Genomic DNA, 19,389 nt, shown 5'->3' with positions numbered 1-19,389 from the left:
CTTCATACTGTTTCTGAGCGCTGCTGTCCAGTGATAACCACTGTTAAAAAGTATTAAATGTTATTTACGTAAGTGGCATTTTACAGATGTAATCGTTCAAGTCACTTCCTAGTGAAAATCACCAGTAAGGTGCTCATGAGAAAGCCCATACATAGACCCATTACCACTATGTGCCGCCCAAGCATTTTTCAATAAATTTTACTTATGTTAATGCTTTCCTCTCAAACCTTATGATAACACCCAAAAAGTTTGACTGAATAGAAAACATTTTAGCATTACTCAATTCCACATAATAAATCCCCTTTAGAATTTCATGCCTCATCTCTGTACTCTCTTATCAGATTATCATTATGCAACTTTTTTTTCTTTTACACTTTGGCGTCAGAAAGCCAAAGCACACTTGTCTGGATGTGTGTGTTTTTTTTTTTTTTAAAGATTTTATGTATTTATTTGACAGAGACAGACAGCCAGCGAGAGAGGGAACACAAGCAGGGGGAGTGGGAGAGGAAGAAGCAGGCTCCCAGCGGAGGAGCCTGATGTGGGGCTCGATCCCATAACGCCGGGATCACGCCCTGAGCCGAAGGCAGACGCTTAACGACTGCACCACCCAGGCGCCCCTGGATGTGTGTGTTTTAACTGAAAATAAAATTTCTTTCAGGAGTTTCTAATCCCTCCCCCACTGCCACACAACAAATATTCCCATATACTGTAATTTATATGACTTTAGAAGTGACAACAGTGTTTAGATGCAGACATTTGTTTTAAATTTATATTAGCAATTATTTGCAATCTCCTATAATATACATAACATACGTGTGTGTGTGTGTGTGTGTATAAAGTAAAACTCCCCATTCTCTATCCCTATTTATCCCACTAGCTACCCCACACCCTCATCCTGAAGTAACCATTATTTTTGGTTATATCCTTCCTAATCTTTTCCTATGTTCATATAGACTGATACAGTAATACACATCAAAATATGTGGGTCCATACACAATGTATAGATATATGTCTTTTGACGTTAAGTATAGGCAACAATACAGAACTGTTAACATTTTGTAACATATCTTTTTTTTTTTAAGATTTTATTTATTTGAGAGAGATGCATGAGCAGGGAGAGGGGCAAAGGGAGAGAAGCAGCAGACTCCCTACAAGCACGGAGCCCAATGCGGCCTGATCCCAGGACCCCAAGGTCATGACCTGAGCTGAAGGCAGATGCTTAACTGACTGAGCCACCCAGGAGCCCCTTCCTATTTTTGTTTTACCTGTGTATTTACCTGGTTGAGTTTACTCTAAATCTGCACTGATACAGTAGCCATCAGCCACAAGTGGCTACTTAAATTAACTAAAACAAGATAAAAAATCCAATTCCTCAGTCTCACCAGCCACCTTTCAAGTGCTCCGTAGTCACCCGTGGCTTAGCAGCTACTGTACTGGACAATGCAAATACAGACCATTTTCACCATCAAGGAAGTTCTGGATCATGCTGTCTTAAATACTAGCTGGTACTTATTGCAATTATAACATATGAAATCTCAGCCTAAGTTTCTATGTAGTTTTCATAATTTCTAATTTTAATTGTTTTAGAATAACAAACCATATTAATGTATCATAATTTTAACTTGCTAATATGCTGCTTTAAGAAAATTTTTTTTTGAAAATAGTAATGCATGTATATGGTTAAAAAAAATTTCAGTTTTATTTAAAATGAAAGTGAACTTCTCAACTGCCTCTGATCCTGCTCCCAGGTTTCCTTCCTTGCAACCACTCTTCTCAGTTTCTTATGTGTCCTCATTGAGGTGTTTTATATATATTCTTTAAGTAATTTATTCATAACAAACTTCACCGAAAGCCTACTATGCACCAGGCCTTCTACGCCTGGTGTTCACAGCTGTGAACAAGACAAAGTTCTTTCCCTCAAGGAACTTATCCTTGAGAACAGATCATAAATAAGCTGATCTATAATCTATAATTAAAAAAATATATACTTTTTTATAATTACATATAAATGCTATAAAAATATAAGAAAGTTAACTGAAGACCATATTTTCAGAAGAGCGGTCTCTGAGGAGGTGATACTTAAGCGGAGCAGGAGTGAGGATGCAGGTCATACGAGGCTCTGGGATGAGACTGTGCCAGGGAGCGGGGATGACAAGCCCAAACATCCTGAAGCAGAAACAAGCTTCGCGTGCTGGAGAAACAGCAAGGTCTGTGTTGCCAGAATGCCGTCCAGTGGCAGATGAGACAGGCGTTGGGTAAGCGAGGCCAGATCCTGGATGGAACTTACCCTACAGAACTTATTCTAGGTGTGATGGAACGTCACTGGAGGATCTGGAGCAAAAGTGTGATCTCACTGACATTTGAAATAAATCGCTTTGGCGGCAGTATGGAAAAAGTGAATGAGAGCAAGAACGGAAGCAAGATGACCACGACAGTACTGAGATGAGAGTATAAACCAAGGTGGTGGTGGTGGAGACCGTGAGAGGTGGTCAGATGGGACACAGATTTTGAGGTAAGAGTCAATTAGACTTGAAGAACAGGAGTTAGGAGTGGAAGGAGAAATCATCTACAACGGGATAGCACAAAGAATTCTGTGGGGTGATAAAACTGTATCCTGACTGTGGTAGTGGTTAGACAACTCCATGCATCTGTCAAAAATCCAAAGTAAGTGTATCACTTACAAGCTGTGTGACTTTAGGGACATTATCTAACCTCTCTAAGGCTTTATGAGTTTCCTCATATTGATAATAGCCTATCTCACAAAGCTGTTGTAAGAAGTAAACGTGATCATGCTGAAAAAGTACTTTGCATTATTTTTGGCTCAAAATGCTATTCTTCAATTATCCTCACTATTAAAGCACAACAGTCCTTCTATACATCACTTCTTTATGAAAGTTAGTGTTTGTGTGTCCATCATATACAAATTTATTCCTATACGTACTGTACTGTCCACTGCTAGTTTGATAGATGGGAGTTGGAACAGACATAGAAGTGACAGCAGAAACTCCAGGGTTTTCTCCGTCTCCTTTTCTGCCCCGTGTATCTTCAGAAGATAGATCTTTCAAAATTTTTCTGTGAAAAATAAAACTCTGTTAATTGGTAATGAGGACAGCTTTACAAAAAACAAATTGGTAAACCTTTTTCGGTCAGGTTAAAAGTATAATCGACTAGACAGCTAAACTCTTACGTCAAGGAGCCCTTTTTAGTTTAGCACAGACTATTGTAATGATGGGTACTGCAGGCTAGCTACGCTTTATTTCATGGCTACTGAAAAGAGACACTAAATAAATACCTTTCAATATACAAGGCCCTTACAGAAGTATGAAATGTCTCCCCCACAAGAGAGATGACTCCATTGTGAAGTATTTCACTAATTAACGAGAACAGTACTCATTTTCTAAATAGTGACCTTCATTTAAAAAGACAAAGTTAAAAAAAAATTTTTTCAACCTTCAACTCTATAGTGAGAAGCCCACAGTTCTAAGAAACAACAAGAAAATTAAAAATACTACTATAAAAAAGCACAGAGTATTAGTGGTAAGTGAAATTGTTTTTATTTATGAATGATCTTTTATTATTTTTTTAAAAGATTTTATTTATTTATTCAACAGAGAGAGAGACAGCCAGCGAGAGAGGGAACACAAGTAGGGGGAGTAGGAGAGGAAGAAGCAGGCTCATAGCAGAGGAGCCTGATGTGGGGCTCGATTCCATAACGCCTGGATCACGCCCTGAGCCGAAGGCAAGGCAGATGCCCAACCGCTGTGCCACCCAGGCGCCCCTATGAATGATCTTTTAAAAAGTCATCTCTACACCCAGCGTGGGGCTCAAACTCACAACCCCGAGATCAAGAGTCACATGCTCCACAGGGTAAGCCAACCAAGAGCCCCAATAAAATTGTTTCTTCCAACAGGAAGTAAATATAATTCCACAGGTATCCCTCGGACTGGGTAAAATGGGACTTATCATAGCAGGAATGTGAGGACAGGGCGATTCCTTTCTGAATCTGAAAGGAAAGACCTTCCAAAACACAACTGGGGGTGGAGGGACAAATAAACATTATTTGTTTCTAAGGAGAGAAAAAAAGGGAGGGAGGGAGGAAGGAAGGAAGGAAGAAAGGAAAAATCTTTCCATAAGAATTCTATGTTCATTGTAGAAAGATCAGAAAACTGAAATACTTGTGTGGAAGAAACAAAAAATTGTCAAAAGGGGGGAGAACCCCTTAGCACCGAAAAGGAGCTTTCATTTATCTACGCCAACCCTCCAGCCTATGCAGGAATTCCCTAACATCCCTAACAGCCTCTATTTCAGGGAATGAGGCACCCACAACTTCCAAACAGCAAACCATTCAATTACTAAGCCCTTTCTTATTTAGACCCAAAGCTGGTTCCACCCAGTGAAGTAAAGAAATTTAAGCTTAATCCTAACTCTATATCCATGCCCTAACTTTGCAACATTTGACAATTGCTACCGTCCTTTATTTGAGGCCAAATAATTTGTTCCTTTAGCTCTTCTATAACGTGTTGAAAATTGTTCTCCAGAGCGATCTCCTTACTCTGGACAATGTTCCCACAAGAGCTAATACAACTATATACTGTATCAACAGCTGTCCCACATAGAGAATAAGAGAGGTGGCTGTCCTACAGGACTCCGTGTTAGGCACCTGTAGAATGATCACACTGGTTCCTAAACCTGCTTATGTATCAGAATCGTCTGGAGAGGTTTACTGAATCCACATTCCCATGTGCTATCCCTAATGTCTGAGTGGGTCAGGACAGAAGTCCAGAATGCCTTTAACAGATGCCTGCATGGTGTTCTGCAGCTAGCCTACCATGAGACTGTGGAATGCTGTGCCCATTCTTTTTCACTTTGAAGTTATGAAACATTTTAAGCATAAAGTACAGCAATTAAAACACCTGTGTACCATATACCAAGAATTAACAGATGGTAACACATCCTGCAACCTTGCTGAACTCATTAACTACCTCTACTTCAGTGGATTCTTTAAGATTTTCTATACATGAAATCATGTCATCTGCAAATTATTTAATTCATTCCATCCTTTCCAATCTGGATGCCTTTTATTTCATTTTCTTGCCTAACTGCCTGAATACAATGTTGAAGGAAGTCATGGGAGCAGACATCCACAGCCATGTTGCATTCATGACCTTAGGGAGAAAACATTCAGTCTTCCACCATTAATGGGCTGTTGGCTAATGGGCTTTTGTAGAGGTGCTTTATTAGGCTGAAGAGCTCCCTTCTAGTCGTCTGATGAGCATTTTTATCATGGAAGGATACTCGATTTGTCAAATGCTTTTTCGGTGTCTGCTGAGATGACCATGTATTTCTTGTTCTAAATCTGTAAGTATGATGCATCACATTAATTGATTTTCAGATATCTTACATTCCTGGGATAAAATCCTACTTGATAATAATGTATAGTGACTTTTATATGTTGTTGGATTCAGTTTGCTAAGCTCATATTTTGCTAGGGATCTCTGTGTTTATATTCATGAGGAATACTGGTCTATAAGTTTTTATAATCTCTTAGTGAGTTAAATCCATGTCTTAATATAATTACTGACATCACTTGATCTACCAATTATTTGCTTTCTATTTTTTAAAGTCTTCTGGGGGTGCCTGGCTGGCAGATCATGCAACTCTTGATTTTCAGGGTCCTGAGTTCAAGCCCCATGTTGGGCATAGAGCTTACTTAAAAAAAAAAGTCTTCTGTATTCTTTTGGGTTATTGGAAGATTTTTCAGAACTCCATTTTAATTTATCACATATTTGACTAAATCTCTTAATATAATTTAGTAATTGCTCTAAGGAGTTATAATATTGATACCTTGTCTACTTAGAACCACTGTTTTTTGTTTGTTTGTTTGTTTGTTTTTTTAAGATTTTTTATTTTTTTGCCAGAGAGAGAGAGAGCACAAGCAGGGGGACGAGCAGGCAGAGGGAGAAGCAGACTCCCTGCTGAGCAAGAAGCCCCACTCGGGACTCAATCCCAGGACCCTGGGATCATGACCTGGGCCTAAGGCAGATGCTTAACCAACTGAGCCACCCAGGTGTCCCTAGAACCGCTGTTTTACCAAGTCAAGTGAACCTTAGAAAACTTACCACCATATTGAGTCTCTTTATCTTTCCCCCTTACGTTGTAGTTGTTTTTATATATTACATCTACATACACTGAAAGCCCCACCAGACAATCCATCTTTTCTTGTCAACCAAACATAGTTTAAAGAATTCAACCAGAGGAGAATAGTTCATTATACTTGCCCAAATATTGCTGCTGCTGTTTCTTCATTCCTAACCTTCCAAGTTTCTGTCTTAAGAGCTTTCTCAGCAGTTACTTCAGAGCAATGACTGCTCTTAGTTTTCTTTCTTCTGAGAATATTTATTTCACCTACCATTTCTGAGGGATATTTTCACTAGATACAGAATTCTGGATTGATGATTTTTTTTTTTCTTTCAACACTTTAAAAATGTCACTTTCTTCTAGCCTCCTTGGTTTCGATGAGAAATCTGTAATGATTCACATGGTTCCCTTTTAAGTAATGTGTCATTTTTCTCTGGCTGCTCCAAGAGTGTTGTCTTTACTCTTCAGCAGTTTGATTATGACCTGTCTGGGTAAGGGTTTTCTTATCTATGGCTTAGGATTTGCTGAGCTTTTTTTTTTTTTTTTAAGATTTATTTATTTGAGAGAGAGAGAGAACACCAGCGAGCACAGTGGGGTGGGGCAGAGGGAGAAAGAGTCTCAAGTGGACTTCACGCTGGGGCCAACATGGGGCTCGATCTCATGACCCCTGAGATCATGAACTGAAACCAAGAGTCTGACACTTAACCGATTGTGCCGCCCAGGCACTCCTGCTGAGCTTTCTGAATCCGTAGGTTTCACCAAAGATGAGAACACTCGAGCTATTGTTCCTTTAAATTTTTTTTCCCGCAACACGCTTTTTCTTTCTCCTATGACCCACAAATGTTAGAACTTTTGGTATTGTCTCACAAGTCCTTGGGAATTAGGGAATTTGTCTAATCTTTCTTATTCAGATTGAATCATTTCCAATGAACTATCTATCTTTGAAGCTGGCTATCTCATATTTATTCTCCTACTGAACTCATCCAGTGAAGTTTTATTTCTGTTACTATATTTCTCAGCTCTAAAATTTCTATTTGGTTCTCTTTATATCTCGTACTTTTTTGCTACAAGTTCCTATCTTTCCATTCATTTCAGGAGAATTCACGCTTAATAAGAACATTTTAATAATAGCTCCTTTGAAGTTTTTGTCACATAATTCCAACACCTATGGCATCTGCTGACAGTCTTCCCAAGCAGTTAAGATTCTTCCAGGTTCTCTGTATGCCAAGTAATTCGGGACATTTTCAATATTATGACAGACTCTGGGGTCCTGTTTAAACCCTATGGAGAATATCTGATATTTTTGTTTTAGCAGGCTATCAACTTCACTGTATCTAGCTCACAACTTTTTTTTTTTTTTAAGATTTTATTTATTTATTTGACAGAAATAGAGACAGCCAGCGAGAGAGGGAACACAAGCAGGGGGAGTGGGAGAGGAAGAAGCAGGCTCATAGCGGAGGAGCCTGATGTGGGGCTCGATCCCAGAACGCCAGGATCACGCCCTGAGCCGAAGGCAGACGCTTAACCGCTGTGCCACCCAGGCGCCCCCCCAGCTCACAACTTCTGACCAGTATTCAGTGGACTGTGGTTCCAACATCAGTTTTCTAAGCCTTTGTAGTGTTATTCAGATCCGGTCCCTGTGTGCACCATGAATTACTGGTCAGTCTGGGACTTGAGCCATTGTCTGTCCTATGTGTAGTTCAGTTCCCCAAATGCTAGGGAAGCCCATTTTCTTACCTATTTGCTGAACATTTATGAATGGGTGCTGAAGTTTATCAAATACTTTGCATTTATTGAGTTCTCACTAATGGTAGTTTCTTTCCTTGTATGTTTGATGATTTTTCACTGTGAATTCATATTTGGTTGGTCCTAATCTGGTGTACTCCAGAAAGCTTAACCTGGGGAAGCTTCCTTTCAGAGGTTCTAGCCTCCTGCAGGGATCCCAGCTTAATACAGAAAACTCAGGTTCAGAGTTCCTTCCTGTACTAGACCTGAAGTAATGGGTGTACCTTGGTTTTCACGCTGGCTTCCGCTTCCCATTCTGGTTTTGCCTCATGTATTTGCATTGTTAAAAAGAAAACCACAGGGGGCGCCTGGGTGGCACAGCGGTTAAGCGTCTGCCTTCGGCTCAGGGCGTGATCCCAGCATTCTGGGATCGAGCCCCACATCAGGCTCCTCCGCTAGGAGCCTGCTTCTTCCTCTCCCACTCCCCCTGCTTGTGTTCCCTCTCTCACTGGCTGTCTCTCTCTCTGTCAAATAAATAAATAAAATCTTTGGGAAAAAAAAAAAAAACCCACAGGCCCAAAACGGCATCATTTAGGATGAGACCCCAACCCAGGACTTAAAACCTAATCTAACTGCAGTTTTAACTTCCCCCACAAATGTGGTGTTAACTAGTCAGCCAGAAGTGTTCAGATCAGTGCTGATGAGTGCCGCATGGGCCCACTCCATCCCCCAAGGAAGGCGAGGTAATCTGCATCATAAGAACCCCTGCTCTTCCACTAAGAGAAAGAGACCTTGCCTGGAATAGCCCATTTCATTTGCTAAAACTTGTCCGTCCCACCCTTCTTCCAATAGAAACCTTTCATTTTGTACAGCTCCTGAGAGCTCCCCTCCGCTTGCCAGATGGGATGCTGCCTAATTCATGAATTATTTAATAAAGCTAATTAGACCTTCAAATTTACGTGGCTGAATTCTGTTTAACAGTTCTGGTGATGTCTGGATCAAAAGCAAGCTTCTGGCAGCATCTGGGGACAACAAAAAACACAGGCATGGAGCCCTATAAGCCCTTCAGAGTTCAAGGTCTTTCTCGCCTTATCTAAGGGCCCTCGGTAAGTCCCTCTCAGCTTTAGCTCTGTTCTTTTTGCATCCAGCTGCCAATCCGAATTTCCAGGAAAGGGTTAGTGGGTCAGGCTAGACTGATGAGGTTCTAAGGGAGTACCAGTCATTAACCCTTGGTTCAGCCCACACTTCCACCTTGGAATCCTTTCCTAGTTCCAGTGCACGGGCTGGCTTAGTTCACACTGGGAATTGCTCGTGGTACGTACACAAGAATTCTTTCGGCCTTGGCCACTCCACAGCGACATGTTTTGGTTACTGCTGGTGTGATGAGGTGCTCGTTTGTCTGTCTTGTGTAAATAAAGGTTATTGCTAGTGGGGATTTCAGAAACGGAAAACCCATACAAATCGGTGGGCACGGGTCAAAGCGTTCAAGAGCTTTTAGAGCGCTTGCCCCCTAACTTAAAGACTCCCAATGTTCGTACACGCTGGTCAAGGAACGGGTCAGGCTGACACGAGTCCACCCACCGACTTCACGAAAACCTGCACGCACTGTAAAACAACCCATGAATCTCAACCCCACGGCAAGTCCCTCTTCGGTGTTAGTTTGGCTCTGAGAAACCCAAAGGCCTCGTTAAAACAGATGGGATCCTTTGTATCTACAGAGCTGAGCGTGCCGCCCTCTGGCACACCTGCTTATTTATGTCTAAGCACTACAGTCCCAAAGTTAGACACCTAGCAAGATTAAACTTTTCTTTCTAAGTAAAACAATGTGGAATTACAATGGCTGTTATGAGGAACGCTGAATTAGACAAGATTATTTGAGAACCTTTACACTTGAAAGCAAGGGTTACCTGTTCTAATTGGTAAGAAGCCTCTGAAACATTTCAAAATTCCAAAACAGTCTCATTAAAAGAGTCGTGGCAAAAAGCTAATGAAAGGAAAGGGGACCTAAACCGAGACTGACGTAAATCCTCCGGCTCCTCCGCCGTCTGAGGGCTCCGCCCGGGGAGCTTCTGTCCCCACCGCCCTCCCGTTCTCCCCAGGAGGCTGTGACCTCTGGAAGTAGGACCACCTGGGGCTCCCAGTGACCCTCTTCAGGAAGCTCTTACTCCTTGCTCTAAGGCTGAACTGAAGGCCACAGTTTAAAAATTATAAACACTCTCGAGGGTCCTCCTGAGGTTTAAGAAAAGAGAGTCTCTCCTGACCCAACTGGATGAGGGAAAATAAAACTTCATCTTGTCCCTTTGTTTCCAAATCCAGACCCAACAGATAATGATCCTTTCTCTCCTGGGAGCAGCTGTTTCCTTTCCGTTTGTCTTGGTACCTCCTAAGAACAAGGCTTAGCTCCCTGCCGGTCTGGGACAGGAGGCTAGCTGTTCTTTCTCTGGCGGTCTTTGGGAGTGACCCTAGATCTTCTTAAGACAATCTTTCACTCCCTCATTGAGGAGGCATTTTGGGTCCATCGGGTTGCCAGAAATATTTACTCTTTTCTCAGCTGACAAGATATTTGAAAGGATTTAATAACTCTTTAATCAGGAATGTGGCCAAACTGGAAGCTGATATTTAAAGGCTGATAGGAAGGCGAGAGCGCGTGAGTGAGTACAAGCAGGGGGAGCAGCAGACTCCCCACTGAGCAGGGAGCCCGATGTGGAACTTGGTCCCGAGACTCAGGGATCATGACCTGAGCGAAGGCAGACGTTTAACCCACTGAGCCACCCAGGCATCCCTCATAGGAATTCCTTTTAAAAAGGCCTTATCCCCTAAGCTAAATGTACCCAGAGCGAAAGAAGACATTTCCATAAGCGCATGGGTGTGTCAGTCCTTCGGTATCCTTTAGTCACCACCCAATTCTTCTGAGGAATTAAAGAGAGCTGTCCTTGATTTAAGAACGTAGTCTTTACAGGATCAGAGGTGTGGTTCCAAGAACAATTCAAAGACCACCAATTCCCAAACCTCCCCTATTTATCTCAAAAGGCTTATAAATGTAAAAATTCTGGTTTGGGAGAACAGAAGGGAGTGGGAGGGAACAGAAGTTCTGGGAGAAGCTCGCATTTTTCTCCTGTGTCCTTAAAATGTACGTGTTCAGAGTACCTGAATGGCTCAGTTGGTAGAGTGTGAGATTCTTGATGTTGGCGTTGTAAGTTCAAGCCCCATGTTGGGTGTAGAAATTACTTAATAAATAAGTAAATAAATAAAATGTAAATCTTCAATGTTATACCTGGTCTTTTCTAGGAACTCATATCTAGTCCATCTCTTTAAAATACAAATTTAATGGAGGTAATTCTTTTCTTTTTTTTAAAGATTTTATTTATCTGAGGGAGAGAGAGAGACAAAGATAGTGACAGAGAGCACAAGCGAGCTGAGTGAGCACAAGTGGGGAGAAGAGGGAGAGCAGGCTCCCCGCTGAACAGGGAATCTGATGCAGGGCTCAATCCCAGGATCATGACCTGAGCCAAAGGCAGATGCTTAATGGACTGAGCCACCCAGGCGCCCCTTAAGAGGTAATTCTTATTAAGAAAAAACAAAAGGAGGAAAGGATGTTTAGACAGACACGTCTTTAGAACTATCCACATTAAATAGCAAACTTCCTCTGTGTAGGTCCCTGTTATCTCTTATTCTGTCAATAAAATGTAATAGCTTAGGATCATGGCTGGCTTTGTCTCATGTTCAATGAAGTTCTTGTAGGTAATCTACACATAAAGACAAATGTATGCAAGATGAAAGTTTGTCAGTGAACTTTTCAGTGATATTAGGTCAATTTGAATAGTTCTCCCCATTTATTGGGGGGGGTTAACCTAAAACCTTAAAGTTTTGCTGAGTTAGATTAAATGAGTTAAAATGCTAACCTCATTAAATATCTAAATCATTTCCAAATAAGACAAAATACTGCAACATTAATAACTAAACACAAGTTTATCTACTTCCAGCTTATTAAAGAGAGGCTAAAAGATACTTAGATATGTTAATGCTACACTGGAAAATTTTTTAAAGATACGCTGCTGGAAATTCTGAAATGTATTAATAAATTTGCAAATTTAAAGAATGCTTATATAACAGTTCACAGTTGCTTATTTCTTATTTTCACGAGAAATTAAGGCTTCTAAAGGTTAAGAATTCTAATTAACATACGTAACTAAAACGAACAATAAGGAAAACATCTCCATATGCCAGGAAAGTAGGATGTGCTTTCAATGGGAAAAAAAAAAAAAGGTAGGAGAAATACACTTTTTTTTTTGGTCCTAAAATGAGGCTAGCTGTCTACAGAGGAAAAATATAGGACAAAATCAGAATGTAGGAAAAAAAAAAGTTGTAGAAGGTTTGTGGCAGAGGAATCTTTGAAAAGGAATTTCAGTGTGTGGTCCAGCTGGTTAAGACTAAAATAAATTTATTTTAAAAAATGAGCTTTAATATCAAAAGTAATCTGATGCAAAATTACAATTTGGTTTTCTCTCTGGTCTGATTTTGGTAAGACTGTGAAAATTTCTTTACCTTTTAAAATTTCATAATGATTTGTGATCCTGTTTAGGCAAGTGCTTTAAAACCTATTTTTGAGGGGCGCCTGGGGGGGGCTCAGTCTGTTGAACATCTGACTCTTGTTTTTGGCTTAGGTCATGGTCTCGGGGTGGTGGGATCAAGCTGTTGGGCTCTGCTTGGCGGGAACCTGCTGGAGAGCCTCTCTCCCTCTGCGCCACCCCACCCCCCAACCGCATGTGTACTCTCTCACTTAAAAAAACTTTCAAAAATAGGGTTTTCTTTTCCTTTTCAAAGGTTTGTTTATATATATTTAAGATTTTATTTATTTGAGAGAGTGACCGAGAAGAGCACGGGGGGGAGGGGTAGAGAAAGAGAGGGAGAAGTGTTCCAAGCATTCTGAACACCTGTGACAGGACTTCATTCATTTGCCACCTAATACAGGGGTGATCAAATGTTATTGTATGTGTGTTTTCTGGAGATAGACTGAAGTTTGCCAGGGTGAGGGCGTATGTCTTGCAGCAGGAGAAAACCAACAAACAAAACCTTTAGAAAACGTGTTTCTCACTTGGGCTATGCCTTCTGTTGAGGCACCGAAAATCATTCAAGCCTTGAAAAAGGCCTTACAAACACCCTGGAATTATCACTGCCCCTATCACCCTCAATCATCAGGCAAGGTTGAAAGAACTAATGACATTCTCAAAATCTCTAAGCTTGCTGAAACTGCTGGATCCCTTGGCCTAAGACGTTGCTACTGGCCCTGCTCAAACTCACTCCACAGGAGACAGTCGCCGACAGACCGTGGCTACTGGCATACGACTTTCTGCTGATTCCTGGGTGTCGTGTGCTAGGATAACCACCCAGTTACTGTAAGTAAGTCTGTAATGTCTTATACTAAAGCCTAGCATCAACAGGTTAAAGGAACCTTCCCTCACCTTATCAAAGGATACTGTTATTCACAGTCTGGAGCCTGGTGACCAGTATTTTGGAAAGGTTATCAAAACAATAAATAAAATAAACAATCGAAACAGAAACACCCAGCTCTCCAGCCTGTTGGAAACTACCTTACCAAGTGCTCCTGACTACTGACACTGCTGCAAAACCAGAAGGTAGCCTTGGGTACACACCACACAGCTGAAGAAGGCTCTACCAGACACCTGGTCCTATACAGATGCTGGAGGTCCCTAAATCAAATTGACAAGAAAAGAGAAGTAGCTTACATCAAGGTAGATTGCTTCCACCCAACAAGATGGATCAAGACTTCATAGGGGCGGCACCTGGGTGGCTCACACTGGGTAAGTGTCTGCCTTTGGCTCAGGTCATAATCTCAGGGTCCTGCGATTGAGCCCCACATCAGGCTCCCTGCTCATCGGGGAGTCTGCTTCTCCCTCTCCCTCTGCCTCCTCGCCCTTGCTCATGCTCACTCTCTCTCAAATAAATAAATAAAATCTTAAAGACTTCATACATTTATTGCATTATCTGTTGCTAAAGCAACAGCAACCCCCCTAGCCAAGCTGTCCTTGATAACAGAATAGCTCTTGCTTCATCTTTTAGCTGAGCAAGAAGGTGTCTGTGCTGTGGCCAACACCACCTGTTTCTGGGCCTGGATTAACACTTTTGGAGAAGGTGAAAGTCAATTACAAAACATCACAGAACAAGACATTTGGCTTAAAAAGGGGACTCTCCTTCCACAAGGAGAGTTACTTGACTTACTTGATTTTGATTGGTTTAGGTCTTGGGGACCATGGCTCATGGCTCTAAGTTGCACTCCAAATATTGATAATTATTCTACTTATAGTAATCATAACAATTTCCTGCGTGCGCTGTATTCTCTCAAAAGCTTTCAATGAATGTTCATAGCTGCTGACCACCGAACGATGATCTCACTGAAGACTGAAACCAATGGGCACCTGGGGGCTTCAGTCAGTTAACCGTCTGCCTTTGGCTCAGGTCACGATCTCAGAGTCCTGAGGTCGAGCCCCATTGCTTCTCTCTCTCTCTCTCTCAAAAAAAAAAAGACTGAAACACAAAGACAATGTGAACCTGAAGCTGTGACCTGTGAATATCACAAAATGAAGAAGAAGAAGAAGAAAAAAGTCTGGATATCACACAAAAGGAAAACAAAAACCACAAGAACTTTTGAGTGCTGAGAGCAGCACTAATGCCTTAAAATCTGATCACATCTCAGTTAAGCTGAGTCTGATCAAAAGGAAGGAACTGTTGAAAAGCAAAGGCTCAAAATGGAATCACTCAGGCCAAGTCCCTAAACTGGGGCTTAATACTTATTCTAATTGCAGTTTCAGCCTCCCCCCGAACCCTCACAGAAATGTAGTCACAACTAGTCAGTCAGAAATTTTCAGATGAGCACCAGTGATGTAACTTGTCACATGGGTCCTCTCTATCCCCCCAAGGAAGATGAGAATCTGTATGATAAGGCCCCCTGACTGTTCCCCCTAAGGGAAAGAGATCTTGACTGGAACAATCCTTTTACTTACAACTCTTGCCCCACCCTCCTTCCTACATAGAAACCTTCCATTTTGCTCCCCACCCCCTTTTTAAAAATAGGCTCCAGGCCCAGTGTGGGGCCAATGCAGGGCTTGAACTCATGGCCCTGAGATCAAGACCTGAGCTGAAATCAAGAATTGGATGCTTAACCGACTGAGCCATCTAGGCGCCCTTCCCTTTTGTATGGCTCCTCAAAGGTCCCTTCTACTTGCTAACTGGGATGCTGCCCAATTCATGAATTCTTTAACAAAGCCAATTAGACTAAATTCTAACATTATGAATATGGTTTTTATGTTTACGCGGGAAGGTGATATTTCTATTATTTCCTATAAATGCACAATACATTAACAAGCATTTTATCCAGGAGCTGTTTTGTTGTTTGGAGATTGCATCCAATAATCTAAGGTTAAGTCCAATCAATACCATATAAGTAAGCACATATTTCTCCTGGTAAAAGTCTTTGAATTTTTCTTAAAGATTTATTTATTTGAGAGAGAGAACAAGAGCAGTGGGAGCAGCAGAGGGAGAGGGAGAGAGACCCCCCAGGCGGACTCAGAGCTGAGCCTGACACGGGGCTCAACCTCATGACCCTGAGATCACGACCCGAGCCGAGAACCAAGAGTTGGACGTTAGCCACCTGCGCCACCCAGGCGCCCCTGTATTTTGTTTTTAAACTACCTAAACGGATCATTATCATTCTAAAAATCAACGGTTCTGAGAAGTCAAAAGTCAGTGTATCTGTTAGTTCATCATTTTTTCTTATATTCACATTCCTTCCACTTGGATGGAATTTTCTTCTTCCTGAGGTATATACCCTTTAGTAATCTCTTAAATCAGTTTGAAATAATTTTTATTTCACCATTATTTTTGAGTGATTGTTCAGTTGGGTATAAAGCTCCAGAATGACAGCTTCTCTTGTCATTTGAAGATTTTCTAGGGGTGCGTGGGTAGCTCAGTTAAATGTCTACCTCTGGCTCAGGTCCTGGGATCAAGCCCCATGTTGGGCTCCCTGCTCAGCGGGCAGTCTGCTTCTCCCTCTGTCCCTCTCCTTGCCTGTACGCAGATGTGCGTGTGCTCTCTCTCTCTCAAATAAATGGAAAATCTTAAAAAAAAAATAAAGATCTTCTAGTCCATTGTCTTCTAATACCACCATTCAAAACCTGTTATCAGTCTAATGGTCATTCTTTTCTAGGTAATCTTTTTTCTTTAGAAGCTTTTAAGATCTTATTGTTATCTTTGGTGTTCTCCAGTTTTATTTAAATAAGTTACATCTAGATTTAGGTCTCTTTTAATTTATCTTGTTTGGGACCTTGTTTTCTGAAGCTGACAGATGCATGTCTCAGAAATTTCAGTCATTAGCGAAAAGCTACTGGCACTGCTCGTCGACATTCTAGGTCATTCACTTGAAGCTATAGCTCCCAGGTCCCTAATTCTCTCAATTATATGTAATCTGCTATATAACGTTTAAAATTCCTCAATAGTTTTTAGCAATTATATTTTACTATCTGAAGTTCTTTGGTGGTTTCAATCTTATTGTATCACCTGCTGCTTGCTAAAAATGGATTCGTTTCAGTTTTTTATAATTTCAGGTTGTGAGCTCATTTTAGTAGGGTTTCTTTTTCATCCCTCCCATCCCCACCAAAATTCACAAAATTTGTCTGTTCATTAACTGTTTATTCAACAGAGTCCAAATTCCTTAACATGGCAATAAGGTTCTAACAGAAATTTGGCTCTTGTTTACCGTTTTTTGCTAAACCTCTTCCTTAAGTTCCCAATTTCCAAAACGGGACAACCTCTTTCATACAATACTTTGATTACACTGCCCCTCAGCCTAAGCTCTTTTCCTGCTACCAAACCCCTCCCTGCCCCTTTCTCACAAAATTTTTCAGATTGCTGGTGATCCAAATGACATCTTTTATGAAGTCTTTCCTATTTATTCCACTAGGCAGGAATGACTATACCCTATACAGAGTTCTCTTACAACATCTAAAATCTTACTGTATTTGTTTATATGCTTTCAAAGACAGCATCTCATCATTTTTTTTTTTTTAAAGATTTTATTTATTTATTCGACAGAGATAGAGACAGCCAGCGAGAGAGGGAACACAAGCAGGGGGAGTGGGAGAGGAAGAAGCAGGCTCATAGCGGAGGAGCCTGATGTGGGGCTCGATCCCATAACGCCGGGACCACGCCCTGAGCCGGAGGCAGACGCTTAACCGCTGTGCCACCCAGGCGCCCCGCATCTCATCATTTTCTGTCTCCCTTTCCTCCTACCTTCTAGCTGTTTCATTCAACACGTAGTGACTCTTGCATGGTCACTCTGCGATGCAAAAAATTATTTAAGAGCATGGCCCGTGTACTTTTTTTTTTTTAGTTTCTTTTTAGTAATCTCTTTAACATGGGGTTTGAACTCACGACCTACCCCCAACCCCACCCAGATCAAGAGTCGCTTGCTCTTCTGACTGAGCCAGCTAGGTGCCCCTGGCCCATGTACTATTAACTGGAATTCCAACAGGATGAGATAAATACTATTAACGGGGATCAGTAAAAAGAATGCCACAAAAGACAGACCTAACTTGGTCTCAGGAGTTGGAAAGAAGGTAATCAGAAGACTCCCAGGAGGAAATAAGGCTTAAAGTATGTTCAGGAGTTACAAAGAATGCAGAAAAATGTGTTTCGGCAAAGGGACAAAGGCCCAGCGTTAGGAAGCTAAGAAAGGGAACAGAAGCTAGTTCAATTCCTTAAATCTACAGTTCTTCTTCCACGTTGCTATTAATTTTCTAAAAGTAAACATGGCAATCTAGTACTCTGCCAGAAGGAAGACTAAATTCCTCTTTAGGACAGCAATTCAGGCCCTCATAATCTGGCTCAAATCTCTCTCTCTTAACACTTCCCATCCTATACAGACACATGCTCCCTCTATATAATTTGCTTTTGCACAGCACCATTCTAACTCATCGGTATCACATCACACAAGTAGTATTTTAAACACGAGTACTCACCTGTAAGATGGGCGCCGTGCTAGGATCCCGTGGGCTTTCTGTGAGGAGCCTATACTGTCTGATGAGTCCTGAGACTCCTCACTTTCTGACAAAGATGATACCTGAAAAACAGAACTCGTTTTATGGTGATGAACAACGCAGGTGGAAAACAATTTAATTTTTACTTTCAGAAATATGTTCTGTCTCCTGCCACCCAAATTCATTTGTCATTAAATCTAAGGTCTAAAAGAAAGGAACAAAAGAAAAAGCAAAATTATTTCAGAGGCCCAAACTACTTAAAGGAACACACAAAAATACAGCATGCTCCAAATTAAGAAGACAGTCTGTCCCTAAAATAAAGCAATACTATTTTACTAGAGTTACAAAGACCAGTCTCTGATTTCTACCCTATTTCTAAAGTGATGCACAGTACTCATTTTTTAAAATCAATAATCTAATTTGGATTCTGGACATGCTAACGCTGAAATGGCTAACTTTGAAATGCTATTAGAAATCCAACTATTATAAAATTATTAAATAATAACATTGCAGAGACTGCTAAATATACAAGCCTTTGAGTCAGGGAAAAGGTCTTGGGCTGGACATATAAACTTGGGAGTCACAGATCTTTAGAAATCCTTAAAGCTGTAAGACTGGATGAGCTCAGTATACAGAGAAGAGGACCAAGGACAAAACCCAGGAATACTCTTAACATTAACAGGTTGGGAGGAAGGGGAGGAACCAGCAAGTAAGACCAAGAACAAGCCACCATTGAGACAGGAAGAATACCAGATAAGTGACGTGTCCTAGAGAGCTAGCAAAACCAGTGTATTAAAAAGAATGATCGACTATGTCAAGTGATGCTAACAGGTAAGGTGAAACAAGGACTGAGAACAGATCATTAGGTTTAGCAAGATGGAGGTCACTGGCAAGGGTGGGTATAAACATGCAATTCAGGGGCGCCTGGGTGGCTCAGTTGTTAAGCGTCTGCCTTCGGCTCAGGGCGTGATCCCAGCGTTCTGGGATCGAGCCCCACATCAGGCTCCTCCGCTAAGAGCCTGCTTCTTCCTCTCCCACTCCCCCTGCTTGTGTTCCCTCTCTTGCTGGCTGTCTCTCTGTCAAATAAATAAATAAATAAAAAACATGCAATTCAGAAATCTGTACTAATTATTAGGCTTTATCTCACTTTACAATTAAATGAGTTAATACGTGTAAAGCATTTAGTGCATGGCATATAGCACGCACATATTAAGTGGTAACTATTAATAATAAGCCCTTTAAAATTATGTCAACACAATAACCACATGCAAGTTTTAAGTTATCTTACTATTAAGAAAACAAGTTATTTTCAATTTTTAAAATATATTAAAATTCCCAACATTTGTCCAAAGTTGTACTGTGACGCCTGACTTCATCTTTATCTTAAAAAAATAAAATAACCCAAACAGGCTTCTAGAAAGGACATAACAAATCGATGCTCTACGTTACCATCTACAGAAAGCTTTCCCCTAAA

The 19,389-nt window shown here is 41.1% G+C and overlaps 1 protein-coding gene across 5 annotated transcripts in view; it reads right to left on the bottom strand.

The window, feature by feature from the left end:
- Window positions 1-19,389, bottom strand: part of ATF1 (activating transcription factor 1) — a 73,219-nt gene that overhangs the window by 11,054 nt on the left and 42,776 nt on the right. For 4 of the 5 annotated variants that reach the window (XM_026501881.4, XM_026501883.4, XM_026501885.4 and 1 more), the window contains 2 exons: window positions 17,898-17,998; window positions 2,942-3,072 (listed from right to left, as the gene is read on the bottom strand). In XM_026501881.4, coding sequence (XP_026357666.1) covers window positions 2,942-3,072; window positions 17,898-17,998 — 232 coding nt within the window. Of the gene's footprint in view, window positions 1-2,941; window positions 3,073-8,810; window positions 8,886-17,897; window positions 17,999-19,389 lie in introns of those variants that run through there. The other variant, XM_026501886.4, reaches the window with a different exon arrangement.

Source organism: Ursus arctos, unplaced genomic scaffold, assembly GCF_023065955.2.
Source record: "Ursus arctos isolate Adak ecotype North America unplaced genomic scaffold, UrsArc2.0 scaffold_26, whole genome shotgun sequence".
Lineage (NCBI taxonomy): Eukaryota > Metazoa > Chordata > Mammalia > Carnivora > Ursidae > Ursus > Ursus arctos.
The sequence above is the reverse complement of the archived record's forward strand: the minus strand, read 5'-3'. Positions and strand labels throughout refer to the sequence as shown.